The sequence below is a fragment of the Leopardus geoffroyi genome, chromosome B4, assembly GCF_018350155.1.
Source record: "Leopardus geoffroyi isolate Oge1 chromosome B4, O.geoffroyi_Oge1_pat1.0, whole genome shotgun sequence".
NCBI lineage: Eukaryota > Metazoa > Chordata > Mammalia > Carnivora > Felidae > Leopardus > Leopardus geoffroyi.
In genome coordinates this window covers 14,003,471-14,025,849 of record NC_059341.1, presented here as the reverse complement: position 1 = coordinate 14,025,849, position 22,379 = coordinate 14,003,471, and the positions used below count along the sequence as shown (strand labels likewise).

The following is a 22,379-nucleotide window of genomic DNA, read 5'->3' as shown; positions in this document are numbered from 1 at the left end:
CTCTGTGCAGACCAAGGAGGTGACAGGCGGAAGACTTCAGTCTTCTGTGAAATCAAAGGAAGAGACCAGACTGAGCAGAGCTGGGAGTGAACAGAGACAGATACTTGGATGCTGGTGCCTCACCACAGGTTGTAGGGGTACAGAGAGGCAATGATGGTTGAAACAGCCCTGCGTGTGGGTCCAGTTACCTTCAGCGGAGGTGCCTGAAGACAGAGGAGTCATGACTTTGGGCCTCTGGCTCCCGCGGGCCCTAGAGCAGGGCTTGTGTTTCATGGAGTGCACACCAGTCATCCGAGACCTGTAACCAGTGATGTTCAGGAGGTATGGAGAGCATCTGGCTCTCGGCCGCCTTGGTTGTGCACACTCCAGCCAGCCTCCCCGAGATTTCACGCCCGTTGGGCTTCTGTGGCCTCACTTGTAGAAGACGAGAGATGTGGACTAGTTGATCCTTTGAGCTCTAAAACTCCCTTATGCTAGAAACCTTTCGGATAAGCTTATTCCCCACTGGAAAGTTTCTGATCCAGGGTTAAAAGGAACCCTGGAGTCGGCATAAAGACTGCCCACTCAGGGCAGGGCTGTGGTGCCTGACAGCCATGGACTGTGGCGGGGGGAGCCCCCAGCCGACCATGGGGGAAACCTCAAGCCCTGGGCAGGCTATGCAGTGACCCGAGCGCCAGGGCGGATCACTGCTTTTGAGGAATCACTCTTTGAATCCGCACGAGTGTGCACTTTCATTGGTAAGGTGCTATCATTCCCACTTCGGTTACTTTTTGTCTTAAGGATGTTTTTGCACCTTAAGGACGACTTAGCACCTTGACATCTTGCGACTGTCACCAGAGCCATTAGGTGAACACGGGGTCAGGCTTTGCGATCAAAACAGCGTGTGGAGCACAGTCGAACTGCAGATGCTGTCACAGGGTAGCCTTCTGAGTGGGGCCACCCCGTCCTTCTGCACCCAGGAGCTGGGTGTGACGGAGGCACAGCACCTCCACTCCACTCAAGGGTGTCTCATCCCAAAATTCTCGACATAAGCTGTGCACCCTGCAGGCAGAGCCCGGATAGCACGTGGCAGCTTCCACCGAAGGGGGTTCGGTACTGTTGGGCTCTTGTTTGTAATTCTTGTCCAGGCTGCACACTTAATTCCCTTTGCTCTGCTGCTGTGTGGTGTGTGGAGTTAAGCCAGATTTTGCCAGATGAAGGAGGCGTGCGTAACGGGATCAAAGGGTATCTCTTGCTTTGTTTAAGTAAAGAGATGAATTGTCGTTTACTCCTTTCCCTCATGTGGACTTCCTTTCCCAAAACGTTACCCCCATCCATAGGCACACGCTGGGCAGTGAAAAGCTTGCTCACAAATGGGACTTAGGAAAGCTTTTTGTTAAAAACCCAAATAACATCCTGTGTCAAAACAAATGTGACAATGGGCTATTATTCCTGTCCCCATAATAGCATGTTGTCACATCTTTGCGCCCTGCCGTGAATGGGGGAGGGGAGGAGCCGCGGTGTGGGGGTGGGGGGGGGGGGAGGAGGCGTGCCAAAACGTGGAGAAGCACTTCCTGGTTTCCTTAGATTTACTGCCCCTTCGGGAGGTAACTCAGAAGTCCATTTCTGCAGGTGCCCGGCCACAGCCTCGCGTTCACTTCCAGAGGAGAGCTCTGCGGTTGCCTGAGAACACCAGCTACAGTGACCTGACGGCTTTCCTCACTGCCGCCAGCTCCCCGTCCGAGGTGGACAGCTTTCCCTACTTGCGAGGACTAGACGGGAACGGAACAGGTAATCTGAGTCTCTCCCCTGCTCAGCTGGGGCTTCCGTGTTTGGATTTTTCCGTGGGGCGGGAAGGATTCGTACCAAATGAAAGAACCGAAGCCGGGAAGTTCAAGTGTGCTGAAACTGTGTTAGTTAAGGAATCCGGTCTACACCGCTGCGGTGTATTTTAATGACTTTGTCTCCTTCAGTCACTCTGCCTCCTGTACCTTCTGAGCTCCCCTCTGGTAGACTTCAGAGACGTGCTTTCCACTGAAATTGTTGTGTTCGTGTTTTTCCAAGGATAAGGTCTGAGTGAGGGGCTCTCTGCCCCTCGTCCCTACTGGCCCCTGGAGCCTGCAGGATGCAGCCCGCCCACCCACGTGTCACAGTGGGGAGGGGAGGTGGCACTGGTCTGGTGCCAAGACTGGGGACGAGGGGGCTGCCATTTCTAGGATCGGGAGCATTTCGGAATGGGAGCCTCTGCTCGCCTCCGTCTGTACACATCCAGCGTGGTCTCACCTCTGCCCATCCTCCGTGCTGTTCCCTGTGCCTGGACTTGACAAACAGTGGCCAGGCTTTGAAGTTGACTTGAATCCTCTCCTGACAGACCTCTGCGTGAGCTCCGTCAGTGTCACCCTATGCCCGCATGACACACAGAGCTAAAAAAAATCGGAGACACCAAAAACCACCAGCTGGAAAATATGTAATAATTCCTTGTCAGTAAAAGACTGGTTCTCAGCCAACAGTGCACTGGGCACTAACATGGCCCCTAGTCCTAGTGAATGGAAAGCAGCAGACTCTGAAGTCCTGAATCATTTCTTGTATCCCCTCTTGTTTTCCCCACACTTGTGACGTGAAAACCAGAGGTTGTTCTGGGTTAAATCCTGCTAGGTGAGGAGGTGACTGCATTTCCCAGAAACGCTTCTATTGAATTTCACTGAACTGTCCAGGGCTTTGCATAAGCGGATCTTGGGTCCTTCTGAAAAAGCTTTTTACACCTGCAGCATCTGATCCGTTCTCTAGAATGCTGACAGATTTCTGGAGACCGATCAAGATGACCTGGTGATTTGTTACTCGCTTTTGTGGCACCTGTCCGTCTGTGGAACCTGCCTTCAGAAATGTTTCTTCATACTTTAATTTTTGTACGGAGGTGCAATTAATGCATCTGTAATTGGCCATCAGATAAAAATGTGTGGTAGCCACTCTGAGTAAGCATTCCTGGGAGAGAATGTTGACTTACAGGCCTAGGAGAAAGCAGTATTTCAGGGAACAGGAAAATGTACGATTTGAGACCTGTACCCAGTCTCCCCAATAAATGATGCACAAGCATAAAACCCTAACTTGGAGGGGCAACCTCATTCCTCAGAGCTCACTAATTTTTCTGTGCCCCGTTTCCAAGAGCTCTTGAATAAATTATGAAATCCGAGACGATGGGCAAGGGAGAAGAACACAGAGACATAGGACTATTGATTTTAGAGGAGTTTGTTTTATTTTAAAATGACTGTTATTTCAAGGGGGGGAAGAAGGAAGGTCTTTAGAAGGTTACGTGCACCCTCTTTCCCACTGAAATAACTGCTACTTGACGTGGGAAGAATCAGACCTTGCCTGAGCCCTGCCGGGAAAGGCGGTATGCTGGCTCACAGCCCAGGAGGGCGTGGGCACGTGGGGTCCGCTTAGCACCCCGACATCTCATCAGCCAGGTGCCTGTGTCCAGTTTCACATCGTGCACAGCCTCTCTTCTTCCCCACGGTTGCTTGCCTGCCTCCCTCCTGTTTGATAAAATGCATCTAAGAGATTACAGCTTTGCATGAGGGCCTGGCCCACGCACGCCAGGGTAAGGTGGCAGGTCGTCACGAGAGTCCAGCAAAAGTGCGTGGAGCCCACAGATGGGATTGGAGAACGTTCTGCAGGCTGGCCTCCCCGGAGTGTCCTCGTTCAGAGGACGCTGTCCGGTTCAGAGGGGGTTTCCAGAGTCGTCAATAGAGAAACCTGGCCACGGGGAGATTTGGGCCACTTCCCCATTGTCCAGCCACGTCCACCTGCTCCATAGTGTCCTGGCGTCACACAGGGCAGCCTCCTTGCACAGGCCACAGACACTGTACCTTCAGAGAATCACAGTCCCCACTCTGGTTGCTAAGAGATTTCTTGCACACGACGGTTCTGACATTCCCAAGCGGTTCTCAAGAAACGACTTCCGCTAGTAACTCTAGGAAGACAGGGAGGTGTCAGTAGAATGACTAACACCCAGCGAAGTTGGTAGCAGGATGCAAAGCCAGGCAGAACCCGAGATGCTATTTGAGCGAAACCCCTCATATTAGAACGGACGAGTGCGGGGCCTCCTAAGCTTGGTCCAGTGGTGCTGCCCCCTCCCCCTGCTGGCTTTGCCTGACACCTGTCTTTATTCAGACGTGACAGGAGCCTGGTAACATCAAGAGGGAACAAGAAGGAAAGTCCTCACTGTATACAGAACTCAGTGTTTCCTGTAGAGTTGCAGTCTTATAACAAGGGCTGGAACAGAAACAATGGAATCCTTCAAAGTATGGATCGTTCCAGAATAAAGAAAGTGGGAGGATACAAGGGAGGGTATTTTGGAAGGCGTGGGATAGGAGTGGGCATTGAGCGGAGCACTGAGAAAGCAGGTACAGCTGCCTGCTGGGTCTTCGAACAGAGAACTTTTCAAAGAACATTAAATCTCCAGAACCTAACGTATGTAACTTTAAATTAATAAGCCCTTTTGTGCGATGCTGTGATTACTTCTGAATATTTCGAGCTGAGCCTGTTTCTTTCCCTCAAGTCCTAGGTAAAGCATCTAGTCCAGATAACGCAGATAAGGAAAACAAATCCCAGAGGAGCAAAGTAGCCTGCCTGAGGCCACAGATACAGCTAGTGGTCCCTCTGGGACTGGAACCCCGGCTCCGTGGGGCCGGGAATGTGCAAGAAAATAGGAAGGGAGGATTGAAAGGTGATGAATGGGGATCAGGAGGCAGAGTTAAGTGGGAGGAAAGAAGGCTGGATGATGAGTCTGGAAGGCGTTCCTGCCCTCCCTGCTGCTTCCCTCTCCTGCCTCGGGTTTGCTGAAAGCAGCACTTCCGGGTTTGAAACCGTTATCGATAAGTTGTTTATACAGAGTGTAGTAAGTTACTTAATTTCTCTTTGCTTGCAGTTCTGTCCCATCCAGAGGGTCTAACAGAACCTGGGGAGCTACACTGTAGACCCGGCTTTGCCTCCACGTCCCCTTTGGACACTAGGCACTGCTTTAGGTCTCATCCCAGCAGATATTTTGACCAGAAATATGGTAAATTCTGGGTTTTGGCTTTCTGTGCCCTAAAGAGAAAAGGCCAGATGAAAAGATTTCAGAACTTGAGCCTGTGATTCCAACATGGACCTTTTGACGAAATTCCTATTACCGTGCCCATCCCTTCAATGACAAACAGATGGCCATAAATCGTAGAAGGTAGTGCTGTTGTGACCTATATATAATTTGCTCTACAAAGGGTTTGGCCATCACTTGTGTTGAAAACTCTAAAATTTACTACAGTTGCTCTAAACGTTTACATCTAGTCCTAAGTGGTGGTTTGCAGTAGCTCAGGTAGTTGATGGGTAGATAACCTATGTAAGCAGCTTAATAAGAAATCCTATAGATTATATTCTAATGGAGCTTAAATTTTTTTATCACTGTGTGTTTGTCATTGTGCTCAAGATTTAAAATTATGACGTAAACATTTTGTGTGATATTATATTTCACTGCGGAAAAATTGCTCTACGATGGATCGCTTAAGTATGTAAATATAATATCGCTGTCCTCAGCAGTCCCTAATTTGTCTATAAAGTAGGCAGTCGTTAAAGGCTTGGCTTGGAGAAAAGGCCCCTGATGTAGAATAATTGGCATGTTAAATTCCTTTTAAACAGATCAAAATAACAATGGCACCTAAAATTAACTCCTAAATCTTTCAAGGCCGAGCTTTCAGTAGGGTGCTTTGAGTACAAGTAAGTTAATATTTTGAGGCACTCCTTGAAAAAACCGCCCCCCCCCTTCTTTTTGAAAGCAGCCTCTAATGTAAAACATTTGGTTTCATTATGGCCATCTGCCGAGTCATTAACGTGTGTGGGTCTCACTTTGTGCAGGCGTTGATTTCAGGGATTTCTACACTTACCCTCCTCTGACAGCACAGAGGAGTCTCTTCCTTTCGAGGCCCTTTCTGAAAGCAAAGCTCAGTAGTTAGAGACAGCAAACCTGAGAGCTTCGATCCCAGATCCCACCATGCCCTTGGGGCCAGTTCCCATTTCTACCCTCTCTGGGCCGGTTTCTTTGTACGTGAAATGTGGATTTTACTTACCTTACGGAGCCGTGGTGAGGTATCTGTACATGTAAAGTGGTGAGGATTTTATACACGTAAAGTGCTCCGTCTAGTCCCTGGCACATCGGAGGTACTCAGTGAATGGCAGCTGTTTCTATTTTCTCGCAAACGTTTGCGGCAGCCCCACATAGGGCCCTTCACTGCACGTGATGGATACTCCCTCTTGCTTCCAGGAAACGGCACCAGGTATGACCTGACCCCAGTCACGGCCGTCAGTGTCCACTTGCTCAGCAGCGATGGAACGCCAGTGCTGGTGGACGGCCCCATTTATGTCACCGTGCCCCTGGCCACCCAGAGCAGTCTGAGGCACAATGCCTATGTCGCGGCGTGGCGATTTGACCAGAAGCTGGGTAAGCAAGACTCCAGTGATTGGCTAGCAGGTGACTTCATTCCTGTTTGATTTTTCCTTTTAAGATATCTGTGTAAGTCTCCTTTCCTTGAAGTTACCGAATTCTGCTGCCCACAGCGTATCGCGTGGTTTCTGGTAGGTGAAGCTTACTCCAGTGTGCCAGGCAGGCACCTCTTGGGAGGGTTTTTTGTTTTTGTTTCTGTGTGTACATTTAAGTCAGTTTACTTGAGTCTTTAAAGGTTATTAGAGCTAAAATTGGCTCCCCTGATCTTTATCATTTTATGCTCTGGGTTCTCTGATCCCTCGTGGTCATGTGGTTTTCTGTTTCATGAAAAAGGAAAAACACTGCCAACAACACACCAGAAGAGAAAATAAAAATTACCCACAATGCCACCACCTAGAGAAAAACCACGAATAGCATTTCGGATCATATCCTTCTGGTCATTTCGCCATGCACACACGTGTTCGGTATCTGTTGCTGCTTAACAAATTGCCCTAAAACGTAGCGGCTTTCAACAACCGTGCACATCTCCTGCGTCACGTGTCGAGAGGGTCAGGAATCCAGACACAACTAGCTGGGTGGTTCTGGGTCGGGTTCTCCAACAAAGTAGCCGTCTGGAGGGCGGGGGGAGGGGGGGGTACGTTGCTAGTGACTGCACGTCCAGTCTCACTCACGGGTGTTTTGCAGGCCTTAGCTCCTCACTAGCTGCTGGCCAGAGCCCTCAGTTCCTTGCCGTGTGGGTCTCTCCGTAGGGCGGCCCACAACATGGGCACTTGCTTTCACTGGAGCCAATGATCCAGAGGAAAAACAAAATAAAATAAAAATACAGAAACACAAGTGGGCAAAGCAGAAGTCAACAGTCTTCTATAGCCTCATGTGAAAATGACAAACCATCGCTTCTTTCCGTGCACCGTTGGTCACGGAGCCCGGCGCTGGTACTGTGTGGGGCAGACGGCACAGGCGTGTAGACACCGGGAGGTGGGGATCACTGGGGTCCTCTCAGAAAGGCTGGCTTCCACAAAATAGATTTTTAACAGAAACGAGATTATATGCTAGGTACTCCTCTATAACTTGCTTTTAAGAATCGCTTGTATATCATAAACATCTTTCCATGGCATCAGCTGTTACTCTGCAATGTCAAAATTGATGATTGCATAGCATTTCATTATATGGATGTGTCATACTTTGGTTGCTCCCTACCCTGTAATTGGAGAAAACATTACTATTCTTACCGGTGCTTGATAAATATCTCTGTAGCTAAATCTTTAGGCACGGCCATGATTATTTCCACAGGATAATATTTTAGAGGAGGTGGAGCTGTTGGATTAAAAACATACATGGGGACGGGGCACCTGGGTGGCTCAGTCGGGTGGAGCATACAACTCTTGATCTCAGGGTGGTGAGTTCAAGCTCCATGTTGGACACAGAACGTACTTAAAAAAAATTTTTTTAACGTGTATAAAATTCTAGGAGTGCCAGGGGTCCCTGGCTGGTTTGGTCAGTTGAGCATCTGACTCTTGGTTTTGGCTCAGGTCACGATCCCAGGGTCATGGAATCGAGCCCCACGTCAGGCTCTGTGCCGAGGGTGTAGCCTGCTTGGAATTCTCTCTCTTTCCCTCTGTCCCTCTCCCCCACCTTCTCAAATTCAATAAATAAGTAAATAAGTACAAAATTCTAAAGCTTTTAATACATGTTTTCACATTTTTCTCTGGGAAGTTTCACATTTGACAATCATCACATTATGGGCACACGCGCTCGTGTGCTTAGATTTTCACACCACCTGCATTCCTGTACCCCTTTGGTTCTTAGCAGGGGTTGATGGTTGATATCAAATGTGTTTTCAAAGATAACCTCTTTCCTTGAGTAGTCAAATTAGAGTTCTGGGAATTTATATTTGAAAATAAACGCCTGTTGGGTATTCAGGGTTTGGTGGGGTTTTGTTTCGTTTTGCTTTGCTTCCCAAATAACTACTAACAGGCGCCATAATTATTTGTGTGGAATTCACTGATTTTCCCAGACGTACTAAACTTGATGTTGAGGAATGGGTGGTGCCACTGCAGTAACATATCCTGCACTGGGACAGACGTGCTAACCGCTGACGTGTGTTCTCCACAGTGTAGTGACTTTTTGAGGCTCTGTGATGAAGGTCAGGTCGTAAGGAGCCCTGTGCCTCCCAGGAGAAGACAGATCGGGAGGGGTGTGACTGAGAGAATCTCAGAAGAACACAGGAGAAAGTAGCAAGCAGAAGGGAGACAGCTTGTATTCCGTCTCCTGAAAGCCTGGTTCTGCTCCTTGTAAAGTTGTAGGTCCCGCCTGGAGCGAATCACCGTGCCTGTTTTCTCATTTGTGCAAGACATGCTTTTGCCGGGGCTCCGATTCCCTTTTATATTCTGCTTCTCTCCCCGGACCTCCCAGTTGGCCCCAAATGTGCCCGGGAGCAGCAGCATGGCATGTGATTAAGAGCCAGGGCTCTGGGGACACCCTGGATTGGGATTCCAGCTCAGCTACCCACTGGCTGTGTGCCCCTGGGGCGAGTTACTTCACCTCTCTGGGCCATAGTTGCCTCAACTGTGACGTGGGGTTGGTAATAATAGTACCTCATGTTGTTACAAAGAGCGTATCAGTCAGAGTTCTCCAGAGAAACAGAACCAATAGGTATGTGTGTGTACCCCAAAAAAACGAACGAGATGGATTTATTTCAAGGAAGGGGCTAATAGATTTGTGGAGGCGGACAAGTCCAAAATCTGCAGGGTGGGCCAGCAGGCTGGAGACCCAGAGAAGAGTTGATGTTGCAGTTTGAGCCCGAAGGTAGTCTGCTGGCAGAATCTCTTCCTCAAGGGAGCTCAGTCTTTTTCTTAGTGCCTTCAACTTACTAGATGAGGCCCACCCACCTTATGAAGAGTAATCTGCTTCACTCAGCCTCCTGATTGATATGTTAATCGCATTTTATTTTTTTTATGTTAATCTCATTTTAAAAATGCCTTCACGGCAACTTCCATACGTGTTTGATGGAGTATCTTGAGACATGGCCTAGCTGAGCTGACACAAAAAATGAACCACTCCAAGGACTAAATGAGTTAATGTCTGTGAGAAGTGTAGTACAGTGCCTGGGACATAGCAAGGACTCCCTAAGGGTTTATAAAGTCAGCAGAAGGCTTCCTGTTCTGTAGGCTTTCACGGGCCATGCCTCCCAAACCGCTTTCCCAGATTTCCCCTTAGCCCAGATCTCTCAAAGGATTGTTCTCCACATGCAGCTTCCTCAACCCACCGCAGTCCCGTTTCTGCTGCCCACTCTTTGGAAACAAATGTCACTGAGGTCACCAGCAGCTGCGTGACAAGACAGGTGACTTCCTTCAGTGTCTCTGCAGCGTTTGGTGGCTTCTGTTCCTCTGTGAGGGGCTCTCCTCTGTTGGCTGTCTGACTCAGTGTCCCCCTGGGTCGTCCTTGTCTGCTGGCCGCTGGCCTACGCCCTACGCCCAGCTCCCAGCTTACCTCGTATCACTTGCTGGGGCATCTAATCACTTCGCACACTCCCACGGCCCCCTGTGCACCCAAGTCCTGTTTTCTGCTCTCTCTTCCCAACCTTCCATTAGACATTGGCTGATGGATGTGCCTTAGGACACTCAGGTCTGACATGCCTCAAATTGAGCACATCCACTGCCCTCACTCCAGCATTTAAACCTCTTCGTTCCTGCGTTTCCTCTCTTGATTAAGGGTATCACGCACCAGACCATCGAAGTAGAAACCTCGGAGTTATCCCCACTTTATTCTTTTGCTTCACCTCCCCGCCTGCAGCCATGTGTGGTCCCTTCCAAAGTCCTGTTGCTGTCACATCAGCGTTTCTCAACCTTCCCCTCTCCCCTCCTTCTCTGTGTCACTTCCGCCTTGGTTCAGACTCTTCCCACTTCTTTGACCTATTCCAGCAAGAGTCTGCCTGCTTTCCGCCTCTGCTTCCCTCCACTAGCTCTTGTGTATCGCTGCTTAGGTTATCTTTTAGGGGCGCCTGGGGGGCTCATTCGGTTGAGCATCCCGACTTCGGCTCCAGCCATGATCTCGCGGTTCGTGAACTCGAGCCCCACATCGGGCTCGCTGCTGTCAGCCTGTCAGCACAGGGCCTGCTTTGGATCCTCTGTCCCCCTCTCACCCTGCCCCACCCCCACTTGTGTTCCCTCAAAAATAAACTTTAGAAGAAACTTTGAAAGCACGGATCACTTCCCCTCGTGAGATGGTCTCTCAGCTACTCACGGTGAAGCAGTCCGCCCTCCTCCCGGCACAGCGGCTCAACGGTGTCATCAGAGCCAGCCCGGCCGGTCACTCGGCCTCACTTCCAGCGCCGTCTTCTGCACGCCCACCGTTGCTCCCGCGCCGGACTGTTCACCCTCCCCCCGGCTGTGCTTCGCTGTGACGGTGTAACTTCTCACATCCCATGAGCAGGATCTCAGTTTTGCAGTCCCTCTGTCCGTCCCCTGAACAGTAACATAGCCCCCTCTCAGTTACAGTGTGCATATTGCAGTGACACTAGAAATGCATGGGGATGGGGCCTTGTAGTTTCTTGGTTATCAGGGCAGTTTAGTAGACTCTGATACAACACTTGTACTTGAGATGACTACATACGGGGCGCCTGGGGGCCTCAGTCGATTAAGCATCCCATTTCGGCTCGGGTCACAATCTTATGAGTTCGAGCCCCACGTCGGGCTCTGTGCTGACAGTGCGGAGCCTGCTTGGAATTCTCTCTCTCCCCCTCTCTCTCCGCCCCTACCCCACCTGTACTTTTTCCCTCTCTCTGTCTCTCAAAATAAATAAACTTAAGAAAAAGAGGTAGGATAACTTCTTAAAAAAAAAAAAAGATGACCGGGGTGCCTGGGTGACTCAGTCGGTTAAGCGTCCAACTTCGGCTCAGGTCATGATCTCACAGTTCATGAATTCAAGCCCTGCTTCGGGCTCTGTGCTGACAGTGCAGAGCCTGCTTGGGATTCTTTCTCTGTCCCTTTGTCTCTCCGCCCCTTCCCCACTTGCACTTTCTCTCTCGCACAAAATAAATAAACTTTAAAAAAAGAGAGGTAGAATAACTGATTTAAAAAGAGAGAGAGAGATGGCTATATACATAGACAACAATGGTATACATACATAGAGAGACACTGTAATCACTGGTCCTTCTGAGGGAGCCAGGAGGAATCAGAACTAGAGGACATGGGAACACGATAGTGGAAGCAGAGATTAGAGCAACGTACTTTGAATACGGAGGAAGGGGCCTTAAGCCAAGGAAACAGGTTTTTCCCCTCAGAGCCCCAGATGGAGCCCACCCTTCTGACACCTTGCTTTCAGCTCAGTGAAACTGACTTCAGACTTGACTTTCAGAACTGTAAGAGAATACAGTTGTGTTGTTTTAAGCCCCCAAGGCTGTGGTCATTTATTACAGGAGCAACAGGAAATTAATATGATTACAGAAGTCCATGAAAACGAAGAAATGCGCATTGTTATGCAGCCTCTGAGATGTAAGATATCCGGTTTCTGGGAATAATCCCCACAGCATTGAGCCTTCTGCCATTGGGAATTCTTGTTGGGTAATTGATCTGTTTCCTTTTTTTTTTTTTTTTTTAATTTTATTTTTTATTTTTTAAAATTTACATCCAAATTAGTTAGCATATAGTGAAACAATGATTTCAGGAGTAGATTCCTTAATGCCCCTTACCCATTTAGCCCATCCCCCCTCCCACAACCCTTAGTTTGTTCTCCATATTTGTAAGTCTCTTCTGTTTTGTCCCCCTCCCTATTTTATATTATTTTTGTTTCCCTTCCCTTATGTTCATCTGTTTTGTCTCTTAAAGTCCTCCTATGAGTGAAGTCATATGATTTTTGTCTTTCTCTGACTAATTTCACTTAGCATAATACCCTCCAGTTCCATCCACGTAGTTGCAAATGGCAAGATTTCATTCTTTTTGATTGCTGAGTAATACTCCATTGTGTGTGTGGGTGTGGGTATGGGTGTGTGTGTGTGTATATATATGTATATACATGTGTATATACATATATATATATATGTATATATATATATATATACACACCATATTTTCTTTATCCATTCATCCATCAATGGGCATTTGGGCTCTTTCCATACTTTGGCTATGTTGATGGTGCTGCTATAAACAAGGGGGTGCATGTGTCCCTTTGAAACAGCACACCTGTATCCCATGGATAAATGCCTAGTAGTGCAATTGCTGGGTCATAGGGCAGTTCTATTCTTAGTTTTTTGAGGAACCTCCATATTGTTTTCCAGAGTGGCTGCACCAGCTTGCATTCCCACCAGCAGTGCAAAAGAGATCCTCTTTCTCTGCATCCTCGCCAACCTCTGTTGTTGACGGAGTTGTTAATGTGAGCCATTCTGACAGGTGTAAAGTGGTATCTCATTGTGGTTTTGATTTGTATTTCCCTGATGATGAGTGATGTGGAGCATTTTTTCATGTGTCGGTTGGCCATCTGGATGTCTTCCTTGGAGAAGTGTCTATTCATGTCTAAATGATCTTTTTAACCTAGCATCTACTGCAAAAAGCATAACTGCCAAATTCCTGGTTATAACAGATTGTATGTGTACACAGAAAAGCCAACGTTTGGATGGTCATTCAAAAATAATCAAATGAATTAAAATACATTTTCTGAAAACCTTAAGATTGGATGGACATTTCAAAGAAACGATGTTTTCTTCAACTTCCTCAACTCAGGAGAAGCTACATATTTCATAAGGTTGTTGTTTTTTCTACTATTTTTTCCTTTACTATTAAGGTTTTTATTTTGTTATATTTAGTCAATAATATCATTCTTTTTTTTTATTAATTTTTTTTTTCAACGTTTATTCATTTTTCGGAAAGAGAGAGACAGAGCACGAACGGGGGAGGGGCAGAGAGAGAGGGAGACACAGAATCGGAAGCAGGCTCCAGGCTCTGAGCCATCAGCCCAGAGCCCGACGCGGGGCTCGAACTCACGGACCGCGAGATCGTGACCTGGCTGAAGTCGGACGCTTAACCGACTGCGCCACCCAGGCGCCCCAATAATATCATTCTTTAAGTAGAAACTAAGTTATCTCTGGAAGCCTGGGTAGCTCAGTCAGTTAAGCACCCAACTTTGGCTCAGGTCACAATTTCACAGCTTATGAGTTTGAGCCCCGCGTCGGGCTCTGTGCTGACAGCTCAGAGCCTGGAGCCTGCTTTGAGTTCTGTATCTCCCTCTCCTTCTGCCTCTCCCCCTCTAGCGGTCTGTCTCTGTCTCTCAGAAATGAATAAACGTTAAAAAAAATTTTTTTTTAAGAAATTAAGTTATCTTGGTTAAATAAAAAGTTCCAAGACTGTATTACCAGATCAGGAAAAAAGTAGGAACACATCTTAAGCATCTAACACTACTTACTAATTAGCAGCTACTTATGATTAATTCAAACACAAGAATCACTCCAAACCATTTTAGCACTTTAAATTATCTACTTTTGAAGTAAATCAAAGTAAATGTAGTTCCAAACAGTCAAACAGCCACATACAGCAATCTGTGAATCCATTACAAATAATTGGGGCGCCTGGGTGGCTGAGTCAGTTAAGCGTCCGACTTCAGCTCAGGTCATGATCTCACAGTTTGTGAGTTCGAGGCCCGTGTCGGGCTCTGTGCTGACAGCTCAGAGCCTGGAGCCTGCTTCAGATTCTCTGTCTCCCTCTCTCTCTGCCCCTCCCTTGCTTGCACTCTGTCTCTCTCTCAAAAATATACAAACATTAAAAAAAATAAAAAAATAAAAAAAGAATTGTTCACCCAAATCAGGGCCGGCAGACAACATGTTGCAAAGCTAAGAATGGTTTTTACATTTTTAGATGATTGAAGAAAGAATCTAAAGAAGGAAAGTATCTCATGACACATGAAAATTACATGAAATTCAAAGGTAAACAACCCTCAATAAAGTTTTATTGGATGCTATGGACAGAATGTTTGTATTCCCCCTCCCCAAAATTCATATGTCAAAATCCTAAACTGCAGTGTGTTTGGAAGTGGAGCCTTTAAAAGGGGGTGATTAGATCATGAGGGTGGAACCCTCATGAATGGGACTAATGTGCTTATAAAAGAGACCCCAGAGAGTTCCCTCATCCCTTCCAACCTGTAAGGACACAGCAAGAAGACGCCATCTTTGAACCAGGAAGCAGGGTTTCAGGAGACATTGATTCTTACAGCACCTTGATCTTGGACTTCCCAGCCTCCAGAGCTGTGAGCCATGAATATCTCTAACTCATAAGCCACTCAGTTTGTTATTTTTTTATAGCAGCCCAAAGAGACTAAGATACTGGAGAATAAGCATACCCGTTTCTGTATGGTCTGCACAAGTGCTGTCTCATTACACTGGGGGGTTGAGTAGTTGTGACAGAGACTGGATGTCCCCACAAACTGAAAATACTTACTTGTCTGACTTACACAGAAGACTGTTGTGATTCCTTGATCTAAAAGGCATTAACAGGGAAGTTCTTACCATTTTAGTGTTAGAACGCAAGTAGATTCAGGGCGCCTGGGCAGTTAGGTCAGTTAAGCGTCTGACTTCGGCTCAGGTCATGATCTCACAGTTCGTGAGTTCGAGCCCCACGTCGGGCTCTGTGCTGACAGCTGAGAGCCTGAAGCCTGCTTCAGATTCTGTGTCTCCTGTCTCCCTCTGCCCCTCCCCTGCTCATGCTCACTCGCTCGCTCTCTCTCTCAAAAATAAATAAACGTTAAAAAATTTTGGGGCGCCTGGGTGGCGCAGTCGGTTAAGCGTCCGACTTCAGCCAGGTCACGATCTCGCGGTCCGTGAGTTCGAGCCCCGCGTCAGGCTCTGGGCTGATGGCTCGGAGCCTGGAGCCTGTTTCCGATTCTGTGTCTCCCTCTCTCTCTGCCCCTCCCCCGTTCATGCTCTGTCTCTCTCTGTCCCAAAAATAAATAAACGTTGAAAAAAGAAAATTTTTTTTTTTTTTAATTTTTTAGAAAATGCAAGTAGATTCTACGCTCTGCAGGGCCAAAGTGGGGTGACCGGTGTGGCCACAGTACTTGCTGCTGTCCGGGTAGCCCTCCAGCATTTTGCCAGGAGGGCGTATGGATGCTCAGAGTGGTAACAGCTCGTTATAGGGCAAGACTTCAAACTCCGTAAAGAAAGATGAAGTTGTTTTTAGTCCCGTGGGACTTCTATTTGAAAACTACATCTGCATTTTGACACTAACTCAAATACTCCAATCCAGGACTGCCAGATAACTTAGTTTACTCTTAGGACAAAGACCAATCAGTGCTCCCTTTCAAACACCATTATTAGAGTGCCGTCAGTGTTTGGTGCCACCATTTATCACTGTGGCCTTCTTTTTATTTTTTTAATGGCTGCAATTGCCTTTTTTTTTTCCCCTCCCTTTTGGAACAGGCAAAAATTTTTCCATGAACATTAGCATCTCCATGCTTCAACCCACACGGTTCATCAGAGGGTGACCTAATAGATCAGCACTCTCTTAGAGCATAAGTAAAGTTGGATTTTGTTTAGTCAGTCAGAGCAGTATGAACTGGGCCATTGTTATATGCGCTCTCCATAAAAATGGTCTTTTTTAGAAGTGCAACTTGCGATACGCTAGAATTATACCTCGGCTGCATTTACATGCAGCAACTGAACATGTCGTGTTAAAATGCACTTGATTGTGTTGCAAGGGAGGACTGTGTAGTGAGCCTAAGTCTTTCTTTGGGGGAATTAGTGGATTTCCTTCGCTTATGATCTTCTGACTTTCTGTTGGAAAATAGAACAATGCCTGTGTCAGGGAGACGGGCTAACGTGGACAGACACGCGTTCTCATCCATATGTGCTGGGGCGCACTTTGTCCTTGGAAGAAAGCAGTTTTCCTTCGCTGGTCTGGCAAACGAAGTGTCATTGGTCATGGTGAATGCATCTTAGCGGAGGCTTTCTGGGCAATGGGAGATGATTATGTCAGCTCGCTTTTGCAGGCATTTACTCTCTCGTCTATAACTGGGACAGCAGATGGCTGTCCCATGTTCCGGGTTGTCAGACCGTGATCTGACTCGTTGCCCTGGGGAATGGTCACTTCTGAACATGCAAACCAGGTCAGTGGTTTGGATTTCAAGTGACCGACTGACATTGACTGGCACAGAAATTATCATTCCGGATCCTGTAGGTGATGAGTTTCTGCTATTTAATGGTAACTTGGATTACTGGCTTTGAATACGCTCATTCTAACGAGACGACAGAAATAAAAGCATCTTCTAAGCGGAGCTACGTTGTAGAATCCAGTTTTAACTGCCTTCCCAAAACACGGCCTGCAGAGTGTGTGTGGGTTGCTATAGAAATGGCAGTTACCGAACCGCCTCTGATCATGTATGGTGTGTATGTATCAGGCACTCAGGATCCCACTCATAACTGGCCTATAGCGGATTTGTCTCCGCTTCAGATGGCGAACGTTACTGCTTATGCTGCGCTCTTTGAACTAGTCCATTTAGGTAAGTCACAGCCAGCCTACCCTTGAAGGCGGGGCTTGATTTAAAATATAGATCTGGATGTTTTTCCACTTCATCGGTTTTTGGGGGAATAGGAAGGGATGGGAGCAATGCCCTGGTCCTGTCGTCCGAGGGGAGTGCTGTCAGGCCAAGGAACATGCGCACAGTTGCCCGTGGGGAGAACGGATACACAGTGATCTCAGAACATGGCCATTTGTTTTTCAATGTTGCCTAGCAACTAAAAAAAAAAAAAAAAACATTCGTGTGATATCAGTCCATTCCTAGGAATCATTAAGCCTTTTGTATTTGTCGCCACCCTCTAGCCCCGAAATGAGAATTTTCAGAAAATAATGCCATCGCGTTAACATTAACCATATTGTAGTTGTGGTTCGGGGACCATTATTTGTTTTAAAATACTATTCTTACAAACTTAATCTCCCTAAAGTGTCATTTTATATACAGAACTAGAACCTTCCATGCTTGCGTTTAACTGAAACAGTTTTTGGCAAGCTTTACAAATGACAGTTGCCCACTTTGTGGTCTTAGAGTGTGGTATAGATCAGTATGTTCCCCTGGAAAGGAAATGTGTCTTACCATCGACTTCTCATTACCACTTAGGGAATATTCACATTGTGGATTATCTGGGGCAAATTTGTATCCTCCTGCCGGCTTCCCGAACACCTAGAAACCTCGGAGCCCCCGTGCTTTGCTGCCTCTTGGCCTGAGTTTTAAGCCATGGCATCTAACATGCTCATTCTAAGATCAGCCTAGGTGAAGAAGAGGAAGGTGGAGCTGCCATAATTTACTTCAAAACCAAATAATAATAAAAATTAATTGTAATGTTTATTTTTGAGAGAGAGACAGAGTACAAGCAGGGGAGGGGCAGAGAGAGGGAGACACAGAATCTAAAGCAGGTTCCAGGCTCTGAGCTGTCCGTACAGAGCCCAATGCAGGGCTTGAACTTGAGAACCTCAAGATCATGACCTGAGTCGAATTCAGATGCCTAACCGACTGAGCCACCCAGGCGCCCCCAAACCAAATAATTTTAAAATGTCTTCTGTTTTCAGTTATCTCCACTGAAATGGATAATTAAAGGAAAAGGTGTGTGTGTTTTTTTTAGTTTATTTTGAGAGAATGTGTGCATGAGCAGGGGCGGGGCAGAGAGAGCAAATCCGAAGCGGCCTCCACACTGTCAGCACAGAGCCTGATGTGGGGCTCAGTCCCACGAACCGTGAGATCGTGACCTGAGCCAAAACCAAGAGTCGGATGCTTGACCGACTGAGCCACCGAGGCACTCCAAAGGGAAAGATATTTTCGATAGAATACTACATTGGTAGTCTGGCATCTATCAGGAGTCGACAGGATATAGGCAGCGTGAAGCCCAGCAGTTGAGACAGCTTGGACTTGGACACTGGTTCCTCCTAGTAACCAACTAAGTTACTAGCTGTGATGTTGAGCAAATCCTTTAACAGCCCATGAAATGGAAACAGCAACTGGTACTCAGTAAAGAGCTCTGTGCACTTTCGCCATTATGATTATAATCATCACTGCTATCATGGGGCCCATATTTAGTTTGTGCATCTTGGGTGAAGCATGATAGAAGAAAGAAGGACAGGTACAGTGAAGTCCTAGCATCTTCAATATCCACTCTCAGCCAAGGCAGCGTGTAGCTGGTAGGCCGCAGGTATCCAACCTGATTGGCTGGTACCTCGTTTCCCGTTTCCACCAGTTGTTCCATGTTTTGAAGGGCATTGCTGTTTCCCTATTTCCAAATAACTCTTACAGTCTAGGATAGGTAATGCCTTTAGTTTGAGCAAAGCAAGAATAAGTCCCCTGGTGTGCCGGGCAAGTGTTTGCCCGGGAGCAAGTCCGGCCCGCTGCCTGGTGCCTGAACTTCAGCCCAGCCCTGCTCTTCCTTCTCGCAGCTCCACGCCCTGGGTCTTGACGGCAGCTCATGTTGTCCCCACTTCACAGGTGAGGACGCCGAGGAGGAGGGCTTGGGATGGACGAAGATCCCAATGTCCAGGCTTTCCTGAGTCAGATTCCAGGTTTTTCAAACTAGAACCTGTTGGCCCAGAGAGCTTCTCTTGGGGAATGGGAATTGTCCACAAGGATTTTAAAATCTGAGGCTTGGGTTTTGATGATAATCTTATACGAGGTAACATGAAAAATACTCTGTGTCATCAGGATTCGGTACAGAATTTAAAGCCATCGGATACTCTCATTGCCTGGATGTACACTTATGAATAGATTGTTGGGTAGGATAGAATCATGGAGAGAAAACTGAACCGGGGCAGCTGCCGTACATCAAGGACCCCACCATATTAAGGAAAAGTAATTCCAAAGTATGTTGAAAGAGGAAAATTTCTTGGCAAGTTCAGCTAGAAAAAGGTGGCAGGAGAGTCGAATCGTAGGCACACCAACGCTCAAAAGAAGCCTCACCCTACGCTGTCATGTTCATGTTGCAAGTGATAAGTGCCCTTCAGTCATCAGGTGCTACATTAAATTGCTGTTTTTATCTTAATTTTATTTTGAAATTTTACAGCCTGCTTCTATTTGTTTTATAAACTTGTTTTGGTTTCATACGTCTATATGAGCTATACTGTTATATTAGGATATGTTTAACACATAATTTTTTTAAGTTTATTTATTTATTTTGAGAGAGAGAGAGAGAGAGAGAGACAGAGCTCAGGCACAAGCTTGGGGAGGGCCAGAGAGAGAGGAGAGAGAGAATCCCAAGCAAGCTCCACACTGCCAGCGCAGAGCTCAACGCGAGGCTCAAACTCACAAACCGTGAGATCATGACCGGAGCCGAAATCAAGAGTTGGATGCATAACCAACTGAGCCCACCCAGGTGCCCCCCAACACATAATGACTTTTTAAACAAGTTGAACACATTGCATATGAATTTTTTTTCTCCTTCTACATTAATTTTGTACCTCAGTCAGGTCTGGAAGTCATCAGAAGGAAAGATAGTCCAGGCCTGGTATCTAGGCAAAGCTTCCTCAGCATGCCACAGATTTAATCTTGGAAATATATGCATTCCTGAGAACACCTTTTAGCTAGGTCATTTTACCTTTTAGAATAACATTCTACTTCCTGTGGCTCTGCCCCTTGGGAAGTACCACCCTTGGACTGAGCAAGAGGGATGGCTGCTGTAAGCAACCCCCTGCCCACTTTAGAGGACCTCACTCTGGCCCCCATCCAGCTGTGCCCTCTCCCCATGGGATAAGGTATCTACTGACCCAAAAGGATGTGGCCACCTGGAATCTGAGACCTCTTTCTAGGACACCCTCCAGGTAGCCTAGATCCCAGGGTTCCCTGCCCACACAGCCTAAGCTGATTTCCAGGCACTCTGCTCTATGCCCTTCTCCCAGGGACAGACCTCTACGCCCATCTACACGTGCCATGTTGCATACCCTCAGGCCAGAGGGTTGGCCAAGGAGTGCCTTCTGGCTGGGGCATGAGCTTGGACGTGGAGTTGGGAGTCCACATCCATGGTCATGAGGCAGGGTGTGAGTTGGGAAGGGGTATAGGCCGCAGACCAACTCTCCTCGTGCTCTTTGTTCCAGCATGTACTCTTTAAAGCACTGAAGAATTCTACCTTCAGCCCTAGCCTTTAGGTCCTATAAAGTTACAGTTGGGGAGGTAGGACACGTTTATTTAACCACATAATCACTTGCTCCATAACTTTTAAATATTTAGATATGTTGTAATGGACATCCATTTATACTCCTGTCTTGAGTTCTGCAAACGTTAGGGGTGAGCCTGTCCTTGGGAAAATCACTCGCTTCTCTGAGCCTGATGTCTGCAACCTCAGATATAAGTTCTAGAATACCCACCTTTCAAGGTTGTAGAAGACTGAAAAGCGGTTATGTCCATAAAGCACCTAGCACGTCACCAGGCGTAGATGATGTCCTTACTATGTTGATTCTTTTTGTCCCTTATCTTGAATCACCCTGTTAAAATTGTTTGTATCGGGGCGCCTGAGTGGCTCAGGTCATGATCTCACAGCTCGTGAGTTCGAGCCCCATGTCGGGCTCTGTGCTGACAGCTCAGAGCCTGGAACCTGCTTCTGATTCTGTGTCTCCCTCTCTCTCTGCCCCTCCCCTGTTTGTGCTGTGTCTCTCTCGCTCTCTCGCTCTCTCAAAAATAAATAAACATCAAAAAAAATTTTTAATATTTAAAATTGTTTGTATTTACACACGTGCACACGCATACACAGAACGCACACATAGAACAAACCCAGCCTACACAGGATGCGCGTCATTAGAGGTGTCTGCAGAAGCACCTTGCTCGCTCTGTGGTACGACGTGTAGATGGAGTTGTACATGGCAGGCCCAGTCATTTCAAGTGTGCAGTTTGAAGTGGGCCTCAATTGAAGGGGAAGAAACATAGGATCATCTGGGGAAAGCCTTTTCTTCTCCCACTCATTCTTAGCTGAGCGTATCCATTAACAAAGCAGGTATTGCCCTGAGGCAACGTTTTGCGTTGCTTTCTCAAAGCAGCCCGGGAGGTGGGGAGCTACCAGCTTTCTTCATAAGAAAGAAGCCAAAACTCAGCACATTCAGCCCATGCACAGCATCCCAGGGAGCGCAGAAGGAGAGACGCACAACATGATTTCCTTCGGACTTCAGATCCCTTCCTTTTCTAGTGTATCAGCTTTTTGTGCAGTCCTGCTTCCGTGCCAAGACTTGATGTGGCTTGCTAGAATAATGGACTAAATCTGGGAATGCAAAACACCCTGCTCCCAGGTGTGTTTGATTTGGCCCATACGGTCGGTTTGGGGGCAGTTGTTTGTTTGCTGTGTTTTAATTTACTGCCAACATTTAAAACTGAAAGATTTCCCATGGAGTTGTTTCCTTGGCTTCTCTTTTTTTCAAGATCGAGCAGTCCATTCATTTTAGCAAATATCTATTGAACATCTTCTTTGTGCCATACTTACTCTGCTCCAGGCCCTTGGAATAAGGCAATGACATACCAAGCAAGGGAAGGTCTCTATGGTTATGAAGCTTTTGTTCTAAATGGAGACAGTGAGCCGGTTTGCTTCATACGACCTAAGTACTGTAAGACTGTTCAGTAGGGTGATGTCAGAGAAGATGATTGCTGGTCAGAGCCTTTGGAGCAGTGACATTTGAGCTGAGATCCTGTAGACATCTAGGAGCCTAATGGAAATATCTTGGGGCGGGAGGCAACATTCTGGGCAGAAAAAACGCAAAGGTCTTCAGGTCGGAATCAATTTGGCCACATTAGCAGCCGGTTCCGTGAGTGGCATTGCCTCTTCAGGCAAGGGCAAGACAGCATCTGTAGGCGTTTGAATTTGCCAACTGGCAGTCTGGCCGGTAGTCTGACAAGTGACTAGATTATTTTTTAAATGTGTAGAAATATTTCTGAAGTGGCTTTAAACACGGGCTGCCCAGGTGACGCACCATGGCAACATCATGGGAAA

General features: G+C 47.1%; 1 protein-coding gene across 3 annotated transcripts in view; it reads left to right on the top strand.

The window, feature by feature from the left end:
• The window catches only part of FAM171A1 (family with sequence similarity 171 member A1), a 135,733-nt gene that overhangs the window by 96,016 nt on the left and 17,338 nt on the right, over positions 1–22,379 (top strand). For 2 of the 3 annotated variants that reach the window (XM_045466431.1, XM_045466433.1), the window contains exons 4-5: positions 1,612–1,770; positions 6,275–6,451. In XM_045466431.1, the coding sequence (XP_045322387.1) occupies positions 1,612–1,770; positions 6,275–6,451 (336 nt within the window). The remainder of the gene's footprint in view (positions 1–1,611; positions 1,771–6,274; positions 6,452–22,379) is intronic. The other variant, XM_045466432.1, reaches the window with a different exon arrangement.